The sequence below is a fragment of the Tasmannia lanceolata genome, unplaced genomic scaffold (assembly GCF_043159265.1).
Source record: "Tasmannia lanceolata isolate RefF3 unplaced genomic scaffold, GAP_Taslan_0.1 ptg000007l, whole genome shotgun sequence".
Lineage (NCBI taxonomy): Eukaryota > Viridiplantae > Streptophyta > Magnoliopsida > Canellales > Winteraceae > Tasmannia > Tasmannia lanceolata.
In genome coordinates, this window is record NW_027518684.1 from 12,660,876 (window position 1) to 12,680,314 (window position 19,439).

General features: G+C 37.8%; 1 protein-coding gene and 1 pseudogene across 1 annotated transcript; one reads left to right on the forward strand and one right to left on the reverse strand.

The window, feature by feature from the left end:
- The first annotated feature begins 344 nt into the window (after positions 1–344).
- Positions 345–3,154, forward strand: LOC143881935 (1-aminocyclopropane-1-carboxylate oxidase homolog 1-like). Its single transcript, XM_077385278.1, has 3 exons — positions 345–1,108; positions 1,272–1,593; positions 2,785–3,154. The coding sequence occupies exons 1-3, from the start codon at positions 600–602 to the stop codon at positions 3,028–3,030; spliced, it is 1,077 nt and encodes a 358-aa protein (XP_077241393.1). The 5' UTR covers positions 345–599; the 3' UTR covers positions 3,031–3,154.
- Positions 3,155–5,629: 2,475 nt separating this feature from the next.
- Positions 5,630–7,511, reverse strand: LOC143880594 (uncharacterized; annotated as a pseudogene).
- Between the last annotated feature and the right edge of the window lie 11,928 nt (positions 7,512–19,439).

A 19,439-nucleotide genomic window follows, 5' to 3' on the forward strand; every position in this document is an offset into this window, starting at 1 on the left:
TGGAAAATTTGATTTTAGGATTGAATGGCATGCTTTGCCAAATTCTGAATAATTAATTGTTTTTATACTTAAAAAGTTTGATGTTGTTATTTTTATAGATACCACTAGCTAAACAATCTCAATTTGAAAAACCAAAAAGGCTCTTAGTCCAGTGCATATGTGCTTGATGACACATAATGTTGATTCCAAAGGCATTGATTTTTTAAAATAAGGGTTTTGAAAGTGGAAAAGATCGCTTTCAGTGTTGAATAGTTGAATGCCATGCTTTGTTAAATTTGAAATAATTTCTGATTTTTCACACTTAAAGGTTTGATGATGTGTGTTTTAAAGATACCCCCACTAGCTAGACGATCTTATCATGATGAACAGAAATGACCCTTAATCAAATGCACACTGGGCACATGTGATTGGTGATCGAGACTGTTTATCTGATGGGCCATCCTAAAGGATAGCATAATGAAAAAACCGCCAACAAGGTGAGAATGGCATGCTTATAAAACGCTGTAGTTTGTAGATTTCATGCCTTGCAAAAGAGAAAATTAATTGTCCAGGCAAGATTGAAACCTCTCATCCATTAGTCATCCCAACCTTAAGCCGAGATGGTCATTACCGGAATTGGGTCCGATTATGATCGGGCGAATGCAGTTCGAGAGTTCGACGAATCCAAAATCGGTGTGAAAGGACTCGTAGATTCCGGCATTGTCAATATCCCCAATTTCTTCATCCATCCACCAGACAAGCGTCCCAAAGCCTCATATGCGGTTGATACCCATCTCCAGGTTCCAATCATAGATCTTGAAGGCTTAAATGGCAACCGACGCGAGGAAATTGTTGAGGAAATACGAAAGGCGTCTGAGACATGGGGCTTCTTTCAAACGGTGAATCATGGAATTCCAATTCATGTACTTGACGAGATGATTGAAGGAGTTTGTAGCTTTTACGAGCTACCGAAGGAGGTCAAGATGGAGTTCTACACACGTGATCCCAAGAGAAGAGTGAAGTTTTACGCGAATTTCGATCTTTTTCGATCACAAGCTGCCAACTGGAGGGATTCACTTACGTGCACTTTGGATGGACTAGACCCTGAAGAATTGCCGCCGCTTTGCAGGTATTTTAGTTTTCATCAGTCATGTTTATATGATAACATATGATGTATATGATAACATATGATGTATAAGTAGTGGCACACAGTCATGTCTGTTGATAGAAGGTTTAGTTTTTACTTGTTAATCATCAAATAAGCAAGGCTCATGTCATCATTTTGTAAATAGGGACATAACGATCGACTACACAAAGCATGTCAAGAAACTAGGAGATACTCTCTTTGGTTTACTATCAGAGGCCATCGGGCTAGACTCCGACTATTTCGAAATCATCAAATGCCAAGAATCGATGGCCACGGTGAGCCATTTTTATCCGCCATGTCCGGAGCCGGAACTGACTCTGGGCACGAGCAAGCATTCGGACTCCGCCTTCCTCAACATTCTTCTCCAAGACCATATCGGTGGCCTCCAGGTTCTTCATGGGCAAAGTTGGGTCGATGTCACTCCAGTCCTCGGAGCTCTAGTTGTTAACATCGGAGATCTTCTCCAGGTATATATGCTTCCCCATGAACAATCTTATAAGTTATAGAGAGTTGTTTGGAAGGACCATTAGTTTCATGGAGGTACAACATTGAGTCATATTTCTAGGACCACACTAGGAACCGTTTTCCTAACTTGTAATAGAAATGTTAGGCACTGTTTGTTAATGGACTTTGGGATTTTATTTTGAGTCCAAAACTGATTCTTGGGCTCAAAATTTGGGCCTCAAGTGGACTGATCCTCTAACTATATTGGTAAAGGACTCTGTTTCTAAACCAAGAGGTCGGACGTTCAATCTCAGCTTACCAGCTAAAAAAATTAAGGCCCATTAATTTAAGTGTCTAATAAATAGTTTTAGCCTGAAATTCAATTCTCAAAATCCAAAACAAAAAGGCCCTCAAGGTAATTTGGAGTCCAATAATAAGTATTAGGGAAATGATATGCCCCCCTCATGTTTTTAGTTAAGTTTTAAAGGCAGAGAAAAACGTTAAAGGGGGTGAATTTAGAACCATTCTCACGGAAAACGTGAGGGGGGGATTTATCCAGGGGGGATATCATTTCCCTTAATTATTAAACTCAAAATCAAGGCTCAAAATCCAAACCAAACAGGCTCTAAGACCGCAGTCAAGACACCCCCTTAAGACAGTCTGTCGTTTTTGCGTCCTCGATGATGAGAAATGCGAGGTTCTGTTTGGTTGCGTAATTTCTAAGGTTTACTAGGTGTTTTTTTTTTTCCTTTTTCTAGGTAAGCTGGGATTTAACCTCCGACCTCAAGGTTGAAGACCAAAAGCCTTGACGGTTGAACTAGAGGCTCAAACCCTGCACATTTAGTGAGAATAAGTTTTATGCTAGGTGTTTTGGTTGGGCGTGGGATGCAACATTATTTACCAGTGGTGTGTGATTTGCAAGTGATATTCAAACTATTAATTAGGAGGTTGCTTGCCTTATCTCTCAGCTCATTTAGCAAGACTTTTGTTCCATGCCAAACTACTTGAGTGTGTTTTTTGCTAGTAATCTTGTGATTTAAGAGTCCTCTCTGTCTACGTTCAACCAAACAGACCCGAGTGAATGTTCACGTGGTTTCTCATTAAGGCAACTAGGTATGACACGCCATCCGTGGAAGAGTGCCAATCAATTTTCAATGTATAATTATAACTTGCTTAGTAACATAAATCTGTTTATTGCCTTTGATTTTGTGTAGCTTATCACTAATGACAAGCTTAAAAGCGTGAAACATAGGGTTTTAGCAAACCATGTTGGCACTAGGGTTTCAGTGGCGTGCTTTTTCAACGGAAGTTCTGAAGAAAAGGCCTATGAACCCATCATGGAGCTGCTATCAGATGAGAATCCGCCTCTATATAAACAAGTCATAGTAAAAGACTTTCTTGCATATTTTTACTCAGAAGGATTGGATGGAAAGCCTGCTTTAGACTACTATAGGTTGTGATGGTGGCAGGGGAAATATATGTGAAGTTGCAATTGAAAATTATATTATATGGATCTTCATGTAATTTGCAAATTTGATTTTATTAAATAAGTATGCATTTATTGAATACTTTATTGTTTGCAAATTTTGTGTATATAATTTCTCATTAATTAGTGGATGCCATAGATGAGAGAAGGAATAAGAAGGAGTTTACTAATTTAAGAGGGGTGTAGACGGTGACGTGGAAATTACGTCTTAGCTAAGCTTACGCAGAATACGTCACGGTTGACGTGGAAATTACAGGCGTACCCGTCTCCTCGTCCACTCCAAAAGTTATTTACTATGACGCTATTGACATGTCAACACCCTAAGATATGACGTGTGAGCAGGTGGCGTGCCTTTGTCTAAATGACCCTATACTAAAACAACTTGTCCCACATGTATATTTTATTTTTTTGGGCAAAGTTCGGTTTCGGTTCGGTTCGGACATATATATGTTCAGTTCGGTTCGGTTTCGGTTTGGAGTGTAAGGATGTTCGGTTCGGTTTGTGTTGCTTGGAAATCAGACCTTTTCCCACTAAGAAGCTTGTATTTTAATCTCTTTTTTATAGGTAAGTTGGGGTTAGGCAGGAGTGCAGGACTACTATCAGTGTATAAAAAAAAGATAGTACAATCAAAAGCACAGAGCAACACCCTTATCCTTATTCCTTTGAGACCATATTTAAAATAAAAGGAAGAACAAATGATCTCAGATGTTCCAAATTCTTTGAACTAATCCTAAGAACAATAACTAGGAGAAAGAGGGAAAACAATAAATTCCCAATGATCCAATGCATTTTAATCTTAGCCATTCACAAAAGGTGAAAGGCCGATTTCCAAGTGACACGCTTAACTTTTCTAGAAGGTTCACTCTTTTTTTTTTATGGGTAATGTTCAATTTTTTACATGGTTTCAGACGTAGTGGGATATCCTTCTCTCAATTTGGATTTTGAGTTCAAAAACAAAATCAATATCATGTGAAAAGTTTGCGTTTCAAGATCCTTTTCAGCCATTCTTAGTTTCGATTTGTGCCCCAAGATCTGTTTTAGCCATTCTCGGCATCGATCCGCACCTTACAAAATCAATCCGATGGCTTCTTCAAACATTTTAAAGTATAGATTTTATAAAGCCATCTCCAACAGCTTAAGCTTTTGAAGTAACTGATTGTTTCACATGAAAAAATTCATGGTCGCCAAACATGGCCTTATTGAACTCATCTTTCGAAAATAGCACAGGAGGGAGCATAGCTGTGAGAAAATGAATCCACTGACTTGGTAACATAACTTAAGGCTAACAAAATCAACTGTGACTTTTTCAATTTCAAGAGCTCCATAGAAAGTACTCAGAGAAAAGGTAAATACTAACACACTAATGAATAAATCAAACTGGATGAGGATAAGGCACTACAAAAATCAGAAGCAATACACAGAAACAGATTTCCCAAACTCATAACATTCTTACATGAATGATGGAGGAACAGAATAACTGAAAAAATGCAAATAATTTAAGCAAATGATTGCTTCCAAAACAACACTAGAAACTATTGAAAGAGGAAAATAATCTTAGAAGCAAAAGAAAGATTTTGTGATACTGAAATACACAATCCATACCAAATAACACAGGAGTAAAGTACCATCATTTTTCCACAGTTTGCCGAGTTTCAGGATCCAAGTCAGATAACTTGCTGTTTTCAGGTTCTGTTTTCTGAGTAATGATTTCAGTTTCCAATTAGCAAAGAAAAGACAAGCTGAGTTTGTACAGTTATTAAACATTGTAGTACTGATATCATTTCCCTAAAAAAGAATCAAATGTACAGTTTTTTTAAACCACAGCCACAACAGTAGCAAAAAAGCTGTTTGGTACCTTTAAACCACAATATAAACTAGGGGTGGTTATTCGGTTAAAAACGAATTTATTTCGGTTTCCAAAATTTGAACCGAAACCGAAACCGAAACCGAATTTATGAGAAACCGAACCGAAACCGAACCGATTACAAATTCGGTTATAACCGAATAACCGAACTGTGAGAGGAAAAGAGGGAAAAAAGTAAAATTTTGGCTTGGATCGGAGGGCTAGGATCATCCGATCAAAATGATTTTTGAGCACAACCTAATTAAGTTGTGATCAATCAAATGGATGGTTTTGATCATCCCACGGAGTGCACATAAAGCAACTTTTTTTGGAAAAAAAATGGTTTCATCCATTATTTCGGTTAACCGAAATTTTTTTTAGATAACCAAAACCGAAACCGAGTAACCGAATTTCCAAAAAAACTAAGCGAAACCGAACTGAAATGGAAAAAAACCGAACCGAAACCGACCAAATCGGTTCGGTTCAGTTCGGTTATTCGGTTATAACCGAATAATGCTCACCCCTAATATAAACTACCTACATATTCATACGAGGGAACACATCTCTCAAATTTACATCATTTATAGGCATAAAATACACTATGAATAAACATACTGTATATGATCACATACTTCTATGGCAGTATCTAATTTATACTAACCTCATGCCCTTATCTATACACATGTATATGAGAAAGACATGACTTATACCTGTAATCGCTCCTGCGTTTCGATATCTGTATCCATATATGGCATCATAGAGAAGAATACCAATCCACAACTTACCGTAAGAAAAGCAACTGCTTTAAGAGAACAGCAATTGCTCATCGGTTATTATCGATCATCTTTCTCTCCATTTTCCTCAGTCAGTCAGTAGAAAGATTCCAACTTTCAGTTTGTTATACTCAAATTTTCAAGCAACTTCAAAGAATTATGTAAATGCATCTGCAACAATAAGAACCTGTCTTCACCTCCATTCTTTTTTACACTTGTATAAACACTGTCGGTGTATTCAAATTCCGGTCCATACAGGTGGGACGCCCATGAGGCCTTGAAAGTTAAGACGTCCCACTCACCCGCTTGCATCTCTGAGACTTATGCATTCTTGCTAAAGTGGCGTGTAGACCACCATCTACAACGGAGCCTCCATAACCTTCTTGCTTCACCCTTTGTAATTACTCCAGGAATTATATTGGAAGAAGTAAAAAATTCTCGCATGGCACCACTGTCATTTGCATGGTCAGCTGTCGATATCTGATCTTCGTCATATTGGGACTTCATCAAGCCTTGAAGTTTAAGGAGACATAAAGCAAGCTCTCCCCATATATCACATGTTCCATAGGTAGCATCAAGATGCAAACTTATCATCTCCAATAGTGGTTCGACACAGTAATTTGACTAATTTCCATTCTTATACATTCTGATAAGCACTGCTAATGAGTTGCTACATGTTGGATCCTTCTTTAGGATATCCTCATAGAAGGTAGAAACCATGGTGGGGTCCTTCATGCTGAAACATTCAAGAAGGGCAGCCCTTAATCTGTACGGTAGGACAGCATTTGAGTTACGACAGAACTTCTTGAGCTCCTCCAGTGCCTCTTCAATTTGATCACCGAGCAGCAACAGCTGTAAAAGAGGAAGTAAAGCTGCCAATAAGGGTGGAGTTGAATAAAGAGCAAGCCGTAAATGCTTCACGGCATTAATATAATGCTCTTTAACCATTTCCCTTTGTAAATAGATGGAGTACTCCGTATGTGGTGTTGATTGTTGAAATTGTATGGGTAACAAACTTGTTTCCAAGCCATATGGGAAAGAAATGGAAGCATCTATTAAGTTGTCATTACGATCAAAAGAAGAAACTTTCTGATCACTCAATTCAGTAGATTCCCTCAAGTAGAATAGATTTGTAGGAAGGCCATCATTAGTGTCAACAGACATCTTTTTTATATCAGCAATGGATCCGTGTAAATAGAGCTCTGACTGCACGTGTGTGTCAACATTCCTTAACTGGAGTTCTGTGGGAATGCCCAAATACCAGAGCTGATACAATATCAACCCATCCACCATGTTTACAACTGGATCAGATCCAGAGGCACGCTCTTGAGTAAGGAATTTGATAGAGTTGTGTGCTTCTTCTAAGTTCCCTTGGGTAAGATGGAAAAGGGCAAACTCCAGCTGAGTGAGGTATCTTTTCTCCATTGTGTCCTTCCTCCTCCATCCATGTTTACTCGTCCAAATTTCATAGATCCGCTTAATCTTTAATGTGTTGATGGAAATGCTCCCATTCCGACTGAGAATGTCCATAGCAGCCCAGTATTTTTTCCGATTCTCCATCGGACAGCTCTTCATATATGTCCCTTTCAACAACATGCTCAAAACACCACTTGCTTCCTTCAAATTGTGCTGTCTCAGCAGTTTTCTAAGAAGATGAGTTAGTATACACCTATGTTGGTGTAATAGAAAGGACAAGATTTCGGTTTTAAGTGGCTTGGTAGAGGGAAAACAAATTCTCTTAGCGTGTTTGTCGGATAAAGCATTACAACCACCATTAGTCCCTTGGTCGATCTTTCTCTTTCTATTATCCCCATCACCTATACTGTCTTTAGTTTCCATTTCATTGATTTCTTAAGGGATTCCTGTGAACACTTGCAGCAATCATGAAAGTTGGGAGTATGTAACACACTTGAATTCCTATCAGCCCTTCATTGACCTGCTGTAAGAGGGCATTTATAAATACCATATCCATGTCAACATTCCAGATGATGTTATTTCTTTATCTCCTAATATCTGTGATTGGCCTTTTTCGTTTGCAGAGAATCGGGGCTTTGAAGGAAAGAGCTTCATGCAGTTATGGTGGAGGAGACGAAGACGAGCATGAGCTTATTGCCCTTTTTCACTGTTGAGTGACGGAAAAGGGATCAATGGAAAACAATCACATGCATTGACAGACAGAAAAAGCCCCCCTCCGAAAGTATCAGAAAGAAACCAACAAATGGCTCAAAGGGAAGAAGAAATGATTAAACTGATAGCACAGTTAGAAAACTAGATTTGATTGTTCTCAGATGAAAGATCAAACATCAAGTCAACCAGAACGTTCCTTAGGAATGGTGGAAACTGGAAAGTAGTGCCAAAAAATCATACATACAAATAATGAAAGAAAAATTGGTGCACACTTACATCTGACCCTCGACTCAAACCTTCAAATGGTTCTTATGTCACAGGTAATAAAACTTGACTTGGTCCTAGGAGGAACTTGAACAGTTACAGAAGCCTCCTGTAATGTTTCAAGTCCATGACTACTTCTCTAGGTGCAGACCATTTCCATAGTTTGGGTCTATTCAAGTGCAGATGCAAAAATAATAAATAAATAAATAACATCAAAAGATCTGGTGGCCCTAACGGAACAAAGAAAAGATAGATAAATAAAATAATTTTGTTAAGATTATAACAATAAGAAAATGAAGTTCATGAAACAAGCCCATAATTAAAGAAAGATTATTCTGGAGAAGGGTCGATCAAAACCCAAAAGTTCTGCCATGTTTTTCACAAAGAAACTTGCTCCAAACTAATTGAGTTTTTAAAATATGATAATGCCATCGAAAACTTCTCGAATACATTCTGCTCATACTAACAGACTTATCAATAGCTTATGTTGGTGAAAAGTCTGTGAAGTGGTTGAGAAGAAGATAAGAAGATAGGAAGATGCTTCAAGGCGCGTAAACCCTCTCCTTAAGACGATATTCGCCCCCACCAGTAGTGTGCAAAGGGGACCACGAACTCGCCTCCAAGATATAATGAAGCCCGGTTCCAAACCGATTGCTTGACGACGTTCTGCACTGAACGGAATCAAGCCTTGAATCACCTTTGAATTTTGCAAGTATTTGAGACACAAGTGTCTGTTTATGCAAAAAACAGAACACTTGAACAAAACTTCTGAAACAATAAAACAGAAACTTTGTAGGGGATTAGAGAGAGAAAATTATATTGGAAATAGCAATTTTTGGGTATATCAAAGTAGAAATCCGAATTCATTTAGAATGGACAATTTCTACTGTTTTTAGAGAGCTTGTGGTGGCTTTTCCAGTTGGAAAACACCATTTCTGCTCATCCTTTCAGCGGGTTTGAATTCTAACCGTTAGATCGCGTCTAATCGTGACTCTACGGTTCAGATCAATCCTGGAGTGACCGTTGGCTTATGTAAAAATCCTTCCAACTCCGTAACCGCTAGATCTCCCATTCACGGTGCAGATTGCACCCTTTAGGAACTTGACCGTTGTGTAGAGACTTAAATGTCATGCAAATGTTAATAAAGGCCCATACAGGGCTCTGTTTGTCATAAAAATTTGTCAGCTGGGTCATTTGAGTTTAATGTTTTACTGATTTTTATTTAATTTTAAGTTTTAGTAGGTTTTTGTAAGCCTTAAGGGTAGGTTTGGAGAACATTCGTAGAAGTAAAGGAAAGTAAAATCACCATCATTTTCTAAGTAAAAACAAAATAAAAGTAAAAATCTTGTTTACTTTCCCTTTCCCTTTCCCTTTCTCTTGATTTGGAAGGAAATTCAAATGTTAATATTTGGAAAATTCCTTGCAGACAAGTAGAATGAATATAACATGGTAACCAAATGACCCTCGGAAAGGGAAAATGATATCACTTGATCACAGAAACACTAATTTGGTGGCAACCAAATGGACCCTTAGATTTGGTTAAATAGAAGTAAAAGGACATATTTTCCTTTTCGTAGCATTGTTCGGTTGCCAATTACTATTCACATGACAGACCTTGTAGGCTGTAAATTTTCCAAATGTAACCATTTTTTCACTGTTCGACCTTCCTCTCAAATCAAGAGAGTAGGGCAAGTACAGAAATGAAAATCTACGCTCCTTTCCTTTTACTTCTTTTTTTTTTGGGAATAGTAGCCAATTTTATTGCATAAAAGGGACCGAGATGGTCCTTTTACTTCTCTATTACGCACATCCAAATGGACCCCAAAAAGAAATTGATACAAGTAATCCATATTCAACAAACATGTTCTAAGAGTTGGAACTACAATTTTTTAATGAGATTGTAATGTCATGCTAATGTCAATAGTGGGCTATACTCTCTGCTCATCGTAAAAATGGTATTTTTAAAAAAATATATAGGTTTTTCCTAATTTCCATACTCAAAATCCATCAAAAACTAAATTTCTTCCACTAATCAATGTACAAATGCATTAAATCAACAAATAGTTGATGCATTAGTACCTATATCCAAGAAATTAACATTAAAAATAAGAATATAACAAGTTACCTTGAAAAAGGTTGAAATCCTAAGCTTTCTAATCAACTTCGGCTGCGACTTTGGAAATGTTGACCGAAATTCGGTATCTTTTATACTACCATTGTAGCATTTTGGTCAACATGATCGAAACACTACCAACATATATAGTGTTGATCGACATTACGGCTGAAATGCTGCACCGAACTTAATTACCTCGAGTTTTGCATCGGCCGATGTCGATGTCAACACATGTCGACCGAAACTGAAATGTTTTGGTCAACATTTGAAACCATGATTGCAACAACATTAGTCTACAACAAAAAGAAGAGCCGCAAAGATGCGAAAAAGGTGACTGACCCTCAAATGTACAGAAATATGGTAGCAATACTCTGGTACTTAACCTTTATAAGGCCATGCATCACTTAACTTTTATAAGGCCATGCATCACTTTGCGAATCAAGTTTGCCAATTTATGCATGATCCAACGCGAGAACACTTACAAAGATATGTAAAAGGAACTTTCGATCGAAAACTTTTATATGGCTTTGATCAAAGCAAGGAAGTAAAGTTTGCAGAGATTAAATGTTGATTGGGCAGCAGAACCAAAAACTAGGCGATTAGTTACAGGATATTGTATCCTAGCGAACAATTGCCCAATCTCATGCAACAATAGAAAGCAAAGCACAATTGCAAGTTCAAGTGTTGACGCATAATATAGAGGTATGGCTTCTACTAGTGCAAATATAATATTGGATAAGAGGGTTACCTTAGGAGATTCATATGCATTCAAGGTGATGGGCAAAGATATATTATGACAACCAAGTGTGATAAAACTATTACAAAACCCGATGTTACAAGCCACACAAAAAACAAATGAGAGAGAGAGAGAGAAGCACTGTTCCCAAGAAGTTTAAAGTAAAATTCCACCTTTTTGTGGATTTTGACCTAGAAGTTATAAGGAGGGGACAAGAATGCTACCTCAACACATGCAATAATCACCCAGGAGACATCCCAAGGAATCTCCGGGGAGTTCAATGCTATAACGGAAACCAAATGGGGAATTTTGCTAACATGGCACCCATATGCCAAAAAAATCCCTAAGCGTCCCTAGCTTTTGTGCAACCAAACACACTCTCTTTGTGCCAATACCAAGGACATCTTCACCAAAGGCATCACGAGTGACAATCACAAATATTTGATTGACAAGCTATACATCCTCAGAGGAATTATTAGGCTTGAGCAGTCTTAGATATTTGATTGACAAGCTATATCACAAATATTTGATTGACAAGCTATAATAACACAGAGATGAGTAGTATAGTGTATATGTTAATAATTACCTAAATCTTAATTTATTCAACCCCTGCATATGCGTGGGTACTCCTCTGGCTTCTCTTCTCCGTTCTCTATCTCGCATGGTTCATAAAGATTCATGCAGGTTTAAAACATACAACCCACTGTTCCACACTATAACCAAGCATATTGAGGTTGATTTTCACTTTATTCATGAAAATAGAAAATGAGAGGTGATAATGGTACACATTTCTAGTAGAGATAAAGTAGCAGAGATATTCACTCGAGATAGACTACATTATATTTGATTAACGAACTGAAATGATCAGAACAACACATCAGTTTGAGGAAACAGGGCGTGTCAAGTGATTTTGTTAGACATCATCGGAGTTACATTGGACATTTTACATGACATTGATATGTGTGTGTGATGTAACATTTTTGTCCTATGTTTTAATTAAACTGCACACACCAGCATAAATTATGTGGTTCCAATCCTCTTCATTCCCTTCTCCCTCTTCTTCTTCAATACTGTCACAATAATACGGGTATTTTGAACTCTCTCTCTCTCTCTCTCTCTCTCTCTCTCTCTCTCTCTCTCTCTCTCTCTCATTCATTGAAAAGAGGCCATGCTGTTGGCCTAGGCAATTAAAGAGGACACGATTGGAAGCGTTTTTTCTTGTGTTAACAACAAAACTGGATTTCAACACAGCATCTCTTATTTCTGGCATCACCAGCTGCTAGAGACACCACATATCCAAACCATATGCTCCATCCACAAAGGAGACAGCCTTAACTCCCTCCACTACCATCACGGGATAATTAAGAAAAGATGGAACGTTTGCAGCAAGACCAAATGCTGTTTGCTTTCTCTCCTAGAGTTTTTTTTTCTAAAAAAGGCAACTTGAGGACATGTCACCCAATCGCTCTTGGGGGACGTGGCATACCGCATACCAGTATTGGGGGTTCAGAAGATGTGTTTTGAAGATGTGTCTTCCTATCATTTTCCTTGTTTCTGTATAAACTAATCAGTTTGCTATGTGGATTTCAGTCCGCACTAATCATCAATTAGGGAATGTGAGATCAGTGATTGATAAGTGGATTTTAGTCCACATTAGTCATCCAAATTCCAGATCCTCCTGTATATAACGGACTACAGTCAGCATTTTTAAATAGAAATCACAAAACACCAAAGTCTGTGTATTCAAGATGTTGAGACCTCTTGCTTGATACTGTCATGGTCAGTTCTGTGGCATTCATTTTCTTTATTAAAATTTGTTGAACATCTATTTTCCATCATTTATTACCATACTTCCATACACTCAGAATTTTCATGGCAAAGACTAAATCACGAAGTTTTCATGGATTTAGCTAATAAATCAGTTTTTTTACCTCTGTTTGGTTGTGGGCTAAAAAGTGTGGAGACAAGCTTCGTAGGATGGTGGTAAACTGGTGATTAGGCTCTTTCTACATTGGCAATGACACCCCTTTCCCCTACTGGCTGGGTTGACACCCAAACACTACTTACCTCTATTCTACTAGGTAAGTTCCATATAAATCCAATGCTTGTCTCCTCTCTGTTGACTACTTGCACCACTAATCTACGAGGTAAGTACCTGCAACCAAACAGAGGTTAAGTTTTCATGATTTTAGTTTCTAAGGTTCTAGGGCTTATAGGGGCATTTTGGAAAACAGTTTTGTAGGTAAACATTTTAGAATAGGCCCCATTCGTTTCAGTGTGAAACCAAAATTTAAACGTATTTTGAGTCCCATAATCAGTTTGGCACTCAAGGTCAGTTGTCATATCTTAAACGAGCATTGTCTTGAGTGTTTTGAAATGTGGATGTTTTTCAAAAGGGGAATGATAAATGCACCCCTTTTCATCACATGGGACACTCAACTGCAGTGTGTACGTGGCAATCAAATCCGTTGAATTCTTCACGTGTGAAGTACATCAGCTGCTGCCTGCTGGGTGTCCCAAGTGATGAAAAGGGGCGTTTTCAAAAGGGGAATGATAAATGTGCCCCTTTTCATCACATGGGACACCCAACTGCAGTGTACGTGGCAATCAAATCCATTGAATTCTTCACACATGAGGTACATCAGCACCTCTGTAGTCATTGACACACTGCTGCTGGGTGTCCCAAGTGATGAAAAGGGGCGCATTTAACATTTTCCTTTTCAAAATCTCATGTTCTCTTTCTAATGTACTAGGCACGTGGGACCCAAATATCAATTCAAATAGTGCAAAATGAAGTGGCAATCTAATATTGGAGTTGATTAAAAGGAACAACTACCTAGGATCTATTTATATAATAGGGAAAACAGTATTACTTTACCTTTTACCGAGATTTTCATCTGAAACCGAAACGTCCACATTTCCAAGAAGATCGAAACTTAAATTGAAATTTAAAATCCGGTCAACCCGAAATGGTATGAAATTTCTAACGAAATTTCGTTTTGCCTCGAAATTTTGTTCCGAAATTTAACCGAATTTTCAAATTTTCGATCGAACTTTCATTTCCCCCCGAAATCCCGTTCCGAAATTTAAGGAATATCCCAAAAAAATATGGATTTTATCCCTTATTTAATATTATCCTGAAATTTCGGCCAAAATTTTGATTGAGTTAAAGTATCTTTTAAATTGATTTTTATGGATTTCAAGGATTTCTCTTGAAATCCGACTAAATCGATGAACGACTATTTTTCTCGTATAGATTTTTGATTGAAATTTCGGGATAATATTAAATAATTATTAATATTATTTAATATGATCCTAGCCCTCCAATCGATATAGGCTGATCCTAGCCCTCCATTCAATAGAGGTTTCCATAATTGTTGTTCCTCTTCAGTAATTATTAATATTATTTAATATTATCCTAGCCCTCCAATTGATATAGGCTGATCCTAGCCCTCCAATCGATAGAGGTTTCCATAATTGTTGTTCTACTTAAGGTGCCTGGAATCCGTCAATATTTTGCAAGTGTCCTGCATGAGTAATATAAAGTAGTTGTTTTGTCATTGTCATATGTCTTTACCTCTTCTTGTTATTTTTTTTCGTAATTGTCATAGACAGGCACCCTGTGTCGGTACTTTTCGTATGTAGATTACGATTTTACCCTAAAAAAAGTAGTTAATATCATAACTTATTATTAAAGAGAATAGGCATAATACAGCTAGGATATAGATGGGATTTTTAGCAAAGGGTGGAAGAACTTAACCCACGATTCCGCCTTTATATATAGTAGTTAGATTTCCTTTCTAGGTTTTAAACTCTCAGTACATCACATATGCTTTTATCATAGGCGCAGGCTCTAGAATGACAAGCGTCATGTCAATCTAGTACAAAATGAGATGTCTGGAGGAACAGAGATGTAGGGTTAGAGCAGGATTCTTCATGATTGATTTCGAATACCAATAAATATGTCCCACTATTTGGGAAATGATAAATGCGGCCCTTTTCATTACTTGGGACACCCAGCTACAGTGTATATATGACTACAAAGGTGCTGATGTACTTCACATTTGAAGGAATGAAGTGACCTGATTGCCACGTAAAATCCCAAGTGATGAAAAGGGGGGCACTTATCATTTCCCCACTATTTTTATCAATTGGTTTTCCATCAGTTATGTGGTGAGTCTTAAACTAGTAGTGGGCCATTATACTGACAGGGTCGGTCATCCGACATGTGTGTCACGGATCAGACATCGGCATCTTCGTATTGTTATATGTTCATCAAATATCCTCATTGTCAACATCTACTTATAAAAGTGTTTTTCTTCTGAAAACAACTTAATGGTGGTGCTTGTCTTCACATTATGTGTGCGGCTCTCTTGTCAAAATTAGCAATTATTGGGCCATACATGGGGGAAATGCATGAGACCATTGATACCGTAGAACATAATGAGATGACCCACATGATCTTGGTCCCATCCCGAACAGACATCCCATGCATAAGACAGAGGAGAGCCAAAGACAGAGGAGAGCAGAGGAGAGCCAAAGACACAGCTTTTTCTTGGAATCAAAACTGGGCCTTAGAAAATTAAATTATCCCACAATTAACAAATCCAGGAAGTTTTTTCACATAATCCTGTCCTGTAAACGGAAGATCTTTCTTTTTTTCATAACTTGGGAGGAAAATGAGAAGCGTGAACTGCACGTAAAAACGATATTTGAAATGTTTCTGGTTTCTTTTTCCACACACGAAAGCTGAAAAGGCCTTTGTAGTTGCAATTTGCACCTCTTACTTATCTGTCCTCGCCAGCAAGGTCAGGGCCCCACTTACCCTTCAAACATGCGAAATTACAGATTGTCTGCAATTCTTTGTCTATCTGCCGGCATATATGTGTTCTCTCCTCTCTTTTCCAACCCAGAGAAGAAGAATAGTTGGGTAATTATTCCTTGGAAAATGCTATGAGTCTCTGTGGGACCCATCATACATGGGGCCCATCACACATGTGGATTTGGGTCTTCAAGACCAGACAGGGACCCATCATACATGGGGCCCTTATTCGGTGCATGGCTGCAACAGCACCGTATAAAGATTCATATATACATATGAATAATGCAATTTTTATCTTTTAAAACAACTTAGGCTCAATTTGGCCATCTTGGTTCTGGTTCATTAGAATTGATATTCCTCCTTGTTTGACTATGCCATAATATCTTCCTACAAATTAGGCAGGATGCTTTTGTCCAGAATAACAGACAGCAAGGTCAGTCACACTAAGACCAAGATTGTTTTGGATTTTGAGTCCAAACTGATTAATTTTGAGTCCAATAATAATCAAAGTTGGATTCAAAACCAATTTGCAAAATCCAAAATATGTACTGTAGACTAAGCATAGTTTTTGTAGGGAGGAAGAAACATGTGCTTCTTTTTGGGGTTTTTTCTCTCTATGTACTAGAGAAATATGTACTGGAGAAAGGAAAATGATATATTCGCCCCCTTTTCTTCCCCGTGCCACTCCCATATAGCGTAAAACTAAAAAAAGTAGTCATAACTCATAAACACACTAGAGGGGCGGCCCGGGAAGAAAAGGGGATGAATACACCACTTCCGTTTCTTTATTCATTTGTTCTTTACATTTGATGCTTGTAGTAAGTACTTTTCTAATTAGAATGTTTAAAATCTAGTTTATTTTAGGGGAGTGATAAATCGACTCCCCATGTGTCTTTCTCTCTCCTCTGGGTTAGAGAGAGAAAGAGGAGAGAGATAAACATATGGGGAGTCGATTTATCATTTTGGGGGGTCGATTTATCACTGCCCTTATTTTATTGTATCTCGCTTTTCTCTAATTAAATAAGGTGTTGGTAGGCGACTGCCGACTACCCACCCTCTTGAAGACTCCCTTTTGTTATGATTCCAACGGTTTGACCGGCGATTTCAAAATGGGCGGTAGCAAAATGGGAATCGGTTTTTGTCAAAAAAAAATTAATGATGAAAAAGACTAAATCTTTAATCAATTTCAATGTTGTCTTTATTTTTTTTGAAAGGCACCCCCTTTTAGAGGTGTTTTCCTATTCAAATTTAAGTTCTCTGGTCAAATAGCTGTGCATTTTCAATTCAAATGATTGTTCAACCTATAGCATTTAAATTTGGGGCCTTCGATTGAAGGCTTTATATGCATTGTATTACTTTGCTTCATAACTATATGAAGCACATACCGGGCACTAGGGGTGGCCAACTGGTTCGGTTCTTGGTCCTTGGTTACTTTTTTTTTTGTTCTCGGTTCCCAGTTCCATGAACCGTAAGAACCGAACTGAACCGAACCGTAGTACATAGTAGGACCGAACCGAACCGTACCGAACATAATCGGTTCGGTCCGGTCCGGTTATCCGGTTCTAATGGCTAATTACTAATTACTAATTATAATTTATAAAAACTTTTATTAAAGTTATAATATAAGTTACTTTCTTATTATAAGAATAGTATTATCTATTACTTATTAATATTATAAGTAATTTATATTAATAAGTATATGTATAATAGAAATTTAAAAAATATTATATATATATATATATATATATATATATATATATATATATATTCAAAAGTTGGGTTCTTCGGTTCCAGAACCGAACCAAGAACATTAGACCCGGAACCGAATTGAATAAGTTCGGTTCTTCATCAGTGGAACCGAACCGGACCCAAAGTATTTTTAAACAGTTCGGTTCCGGTTGAGTTCTTCGGGTCCGGTTCGGTTCTTCAGGTCTGGTTCGGTTCTGGCCACCCCTACAGGGCACATTGATTGATATGAACTATTTGCATGGGGTGGTTAACCTTAAATTGATTGCAGCCACGAAGCCAACTAATATTAATAGTCTCGATTGACATTTTTCACAATTGAATTTGGATCATTGCATGATGGAAAACACTTCCAAGTTGGAACCTCTTGCGAAAATAAAGAAGAAAGTGAAAATGACCGCCGATTTGTCGTTTGGCCATTTTCGAGGTGTTTTTGGCATTGACAGGAGATTCAAGCTCTATTCTTTGTTTTCTTGCACATTTGTCACAATGTCACGATGGAGAATCCCCCTTTTTTTTTTTTTTAGCAAAATGGATTTTTTTTAAGTCCTCTTGGGCGCATGATTATATTTTGTACATTTTTTTTTGAATCTCACACGAACATTTAAGATTATTGACCTCGTGGTTTTTGGGCATTGGACTAAGGTGAGATCTTACCACATGAACAACTTATATCAATTAACGCCCCATTTTACGTGTTGCGGCAACAATCCACCCTTAGAAATCCGATTACCTGAAAATACTCAGTGCAAATAACAGCAAATAACCAGCGGCAATTCATGTGAAAGGCCCAAACAATTTTGTTCAACAATTCAGGTGTGTAGTACATAAAAAAATAAAACATGAAGAGACACGAGATATTTATGTGGTTCGGCACCTGGCCTACATTTACGGGCAATCATGCTAGTATGAATTCATTGACAAGGATGACAGATACAACAAGGGTGAAACCTCTTACCTCGCCAACAACGGTGAAAACCCCTCGATGCCTCGTCTAGAGTGCGACAAAATTATCGTCGAAGGGGATTCCTTAAATGTTATTCGCTGGCTTTCGGGTAACGCTTCTCCCCCTTGGCGATTTTTGCCTCTCTTAGAGGAAATAGAGGACAGGGCTAAGGGCTCCTCAATAGTTTTTCGCCATGTCAGGAGATCAGCCAATGCGGAAGCAGACTCCCTTGCCAAGAAAGGAGTCTTTCGGGCCGCGTTTGAGTGCTTTGACTATCTACCTCCTTGAATTATTGTACTGCTATCTTTGTATTATCTTTGTTCCTTCAGGACCACCTCGGTTCTGTTTTTACATATATATATATATATATATATATAATCTGTTGCCCTTTTCAAAAAAAAAACTCGCGTAAAAATCCAACTATAGCTTCATAATGTATTTAGAAACCCAAAATAACATCATAAAAGAAACCCAATAACCTTGAATCTAATCTCTTGGAAAGAAAGCAAGAGAAGAAGAAAATCCTTGGTGAGAGAAAAAAGTTTGTGATGTTTTTTCCTCTCTAGGACTTATGAGTGGACAAAAAAAACATTCCAAGAATGGCCCCTCGTAAAGAAGTTAATACTTAATACCAAACTCAAGGCATGTGGTGATTTCATACCACCAATCCAACAAATAATTTGGAAGCAAATTAACCGGAGAGAAATGTTAGCCCTAAGCTAGTCTCGGTGCTAATTCACCTGAGGTGGCTGCTCTCTCATGCAAAAGCCGGCCTGCAAAATCCCTTCTCTGATGGTCTCTAAAAATGGGGGCGAATATTTCATTTACCCTTTAAAATATCTTTTTATATAAAATTCAGCAAGATAAGAAATTCTGACTCTGAAATTCGATGTTTTCAAACCGAGGGAACGAAAAACGAATATACTCTAGAAGAGCAAGTTTAGTAATTCTCAAAAAGTCGAGGGGTAATCTGGTCAAAACGGGCATTTAACAAAATCGGTAGCAGAACGTGG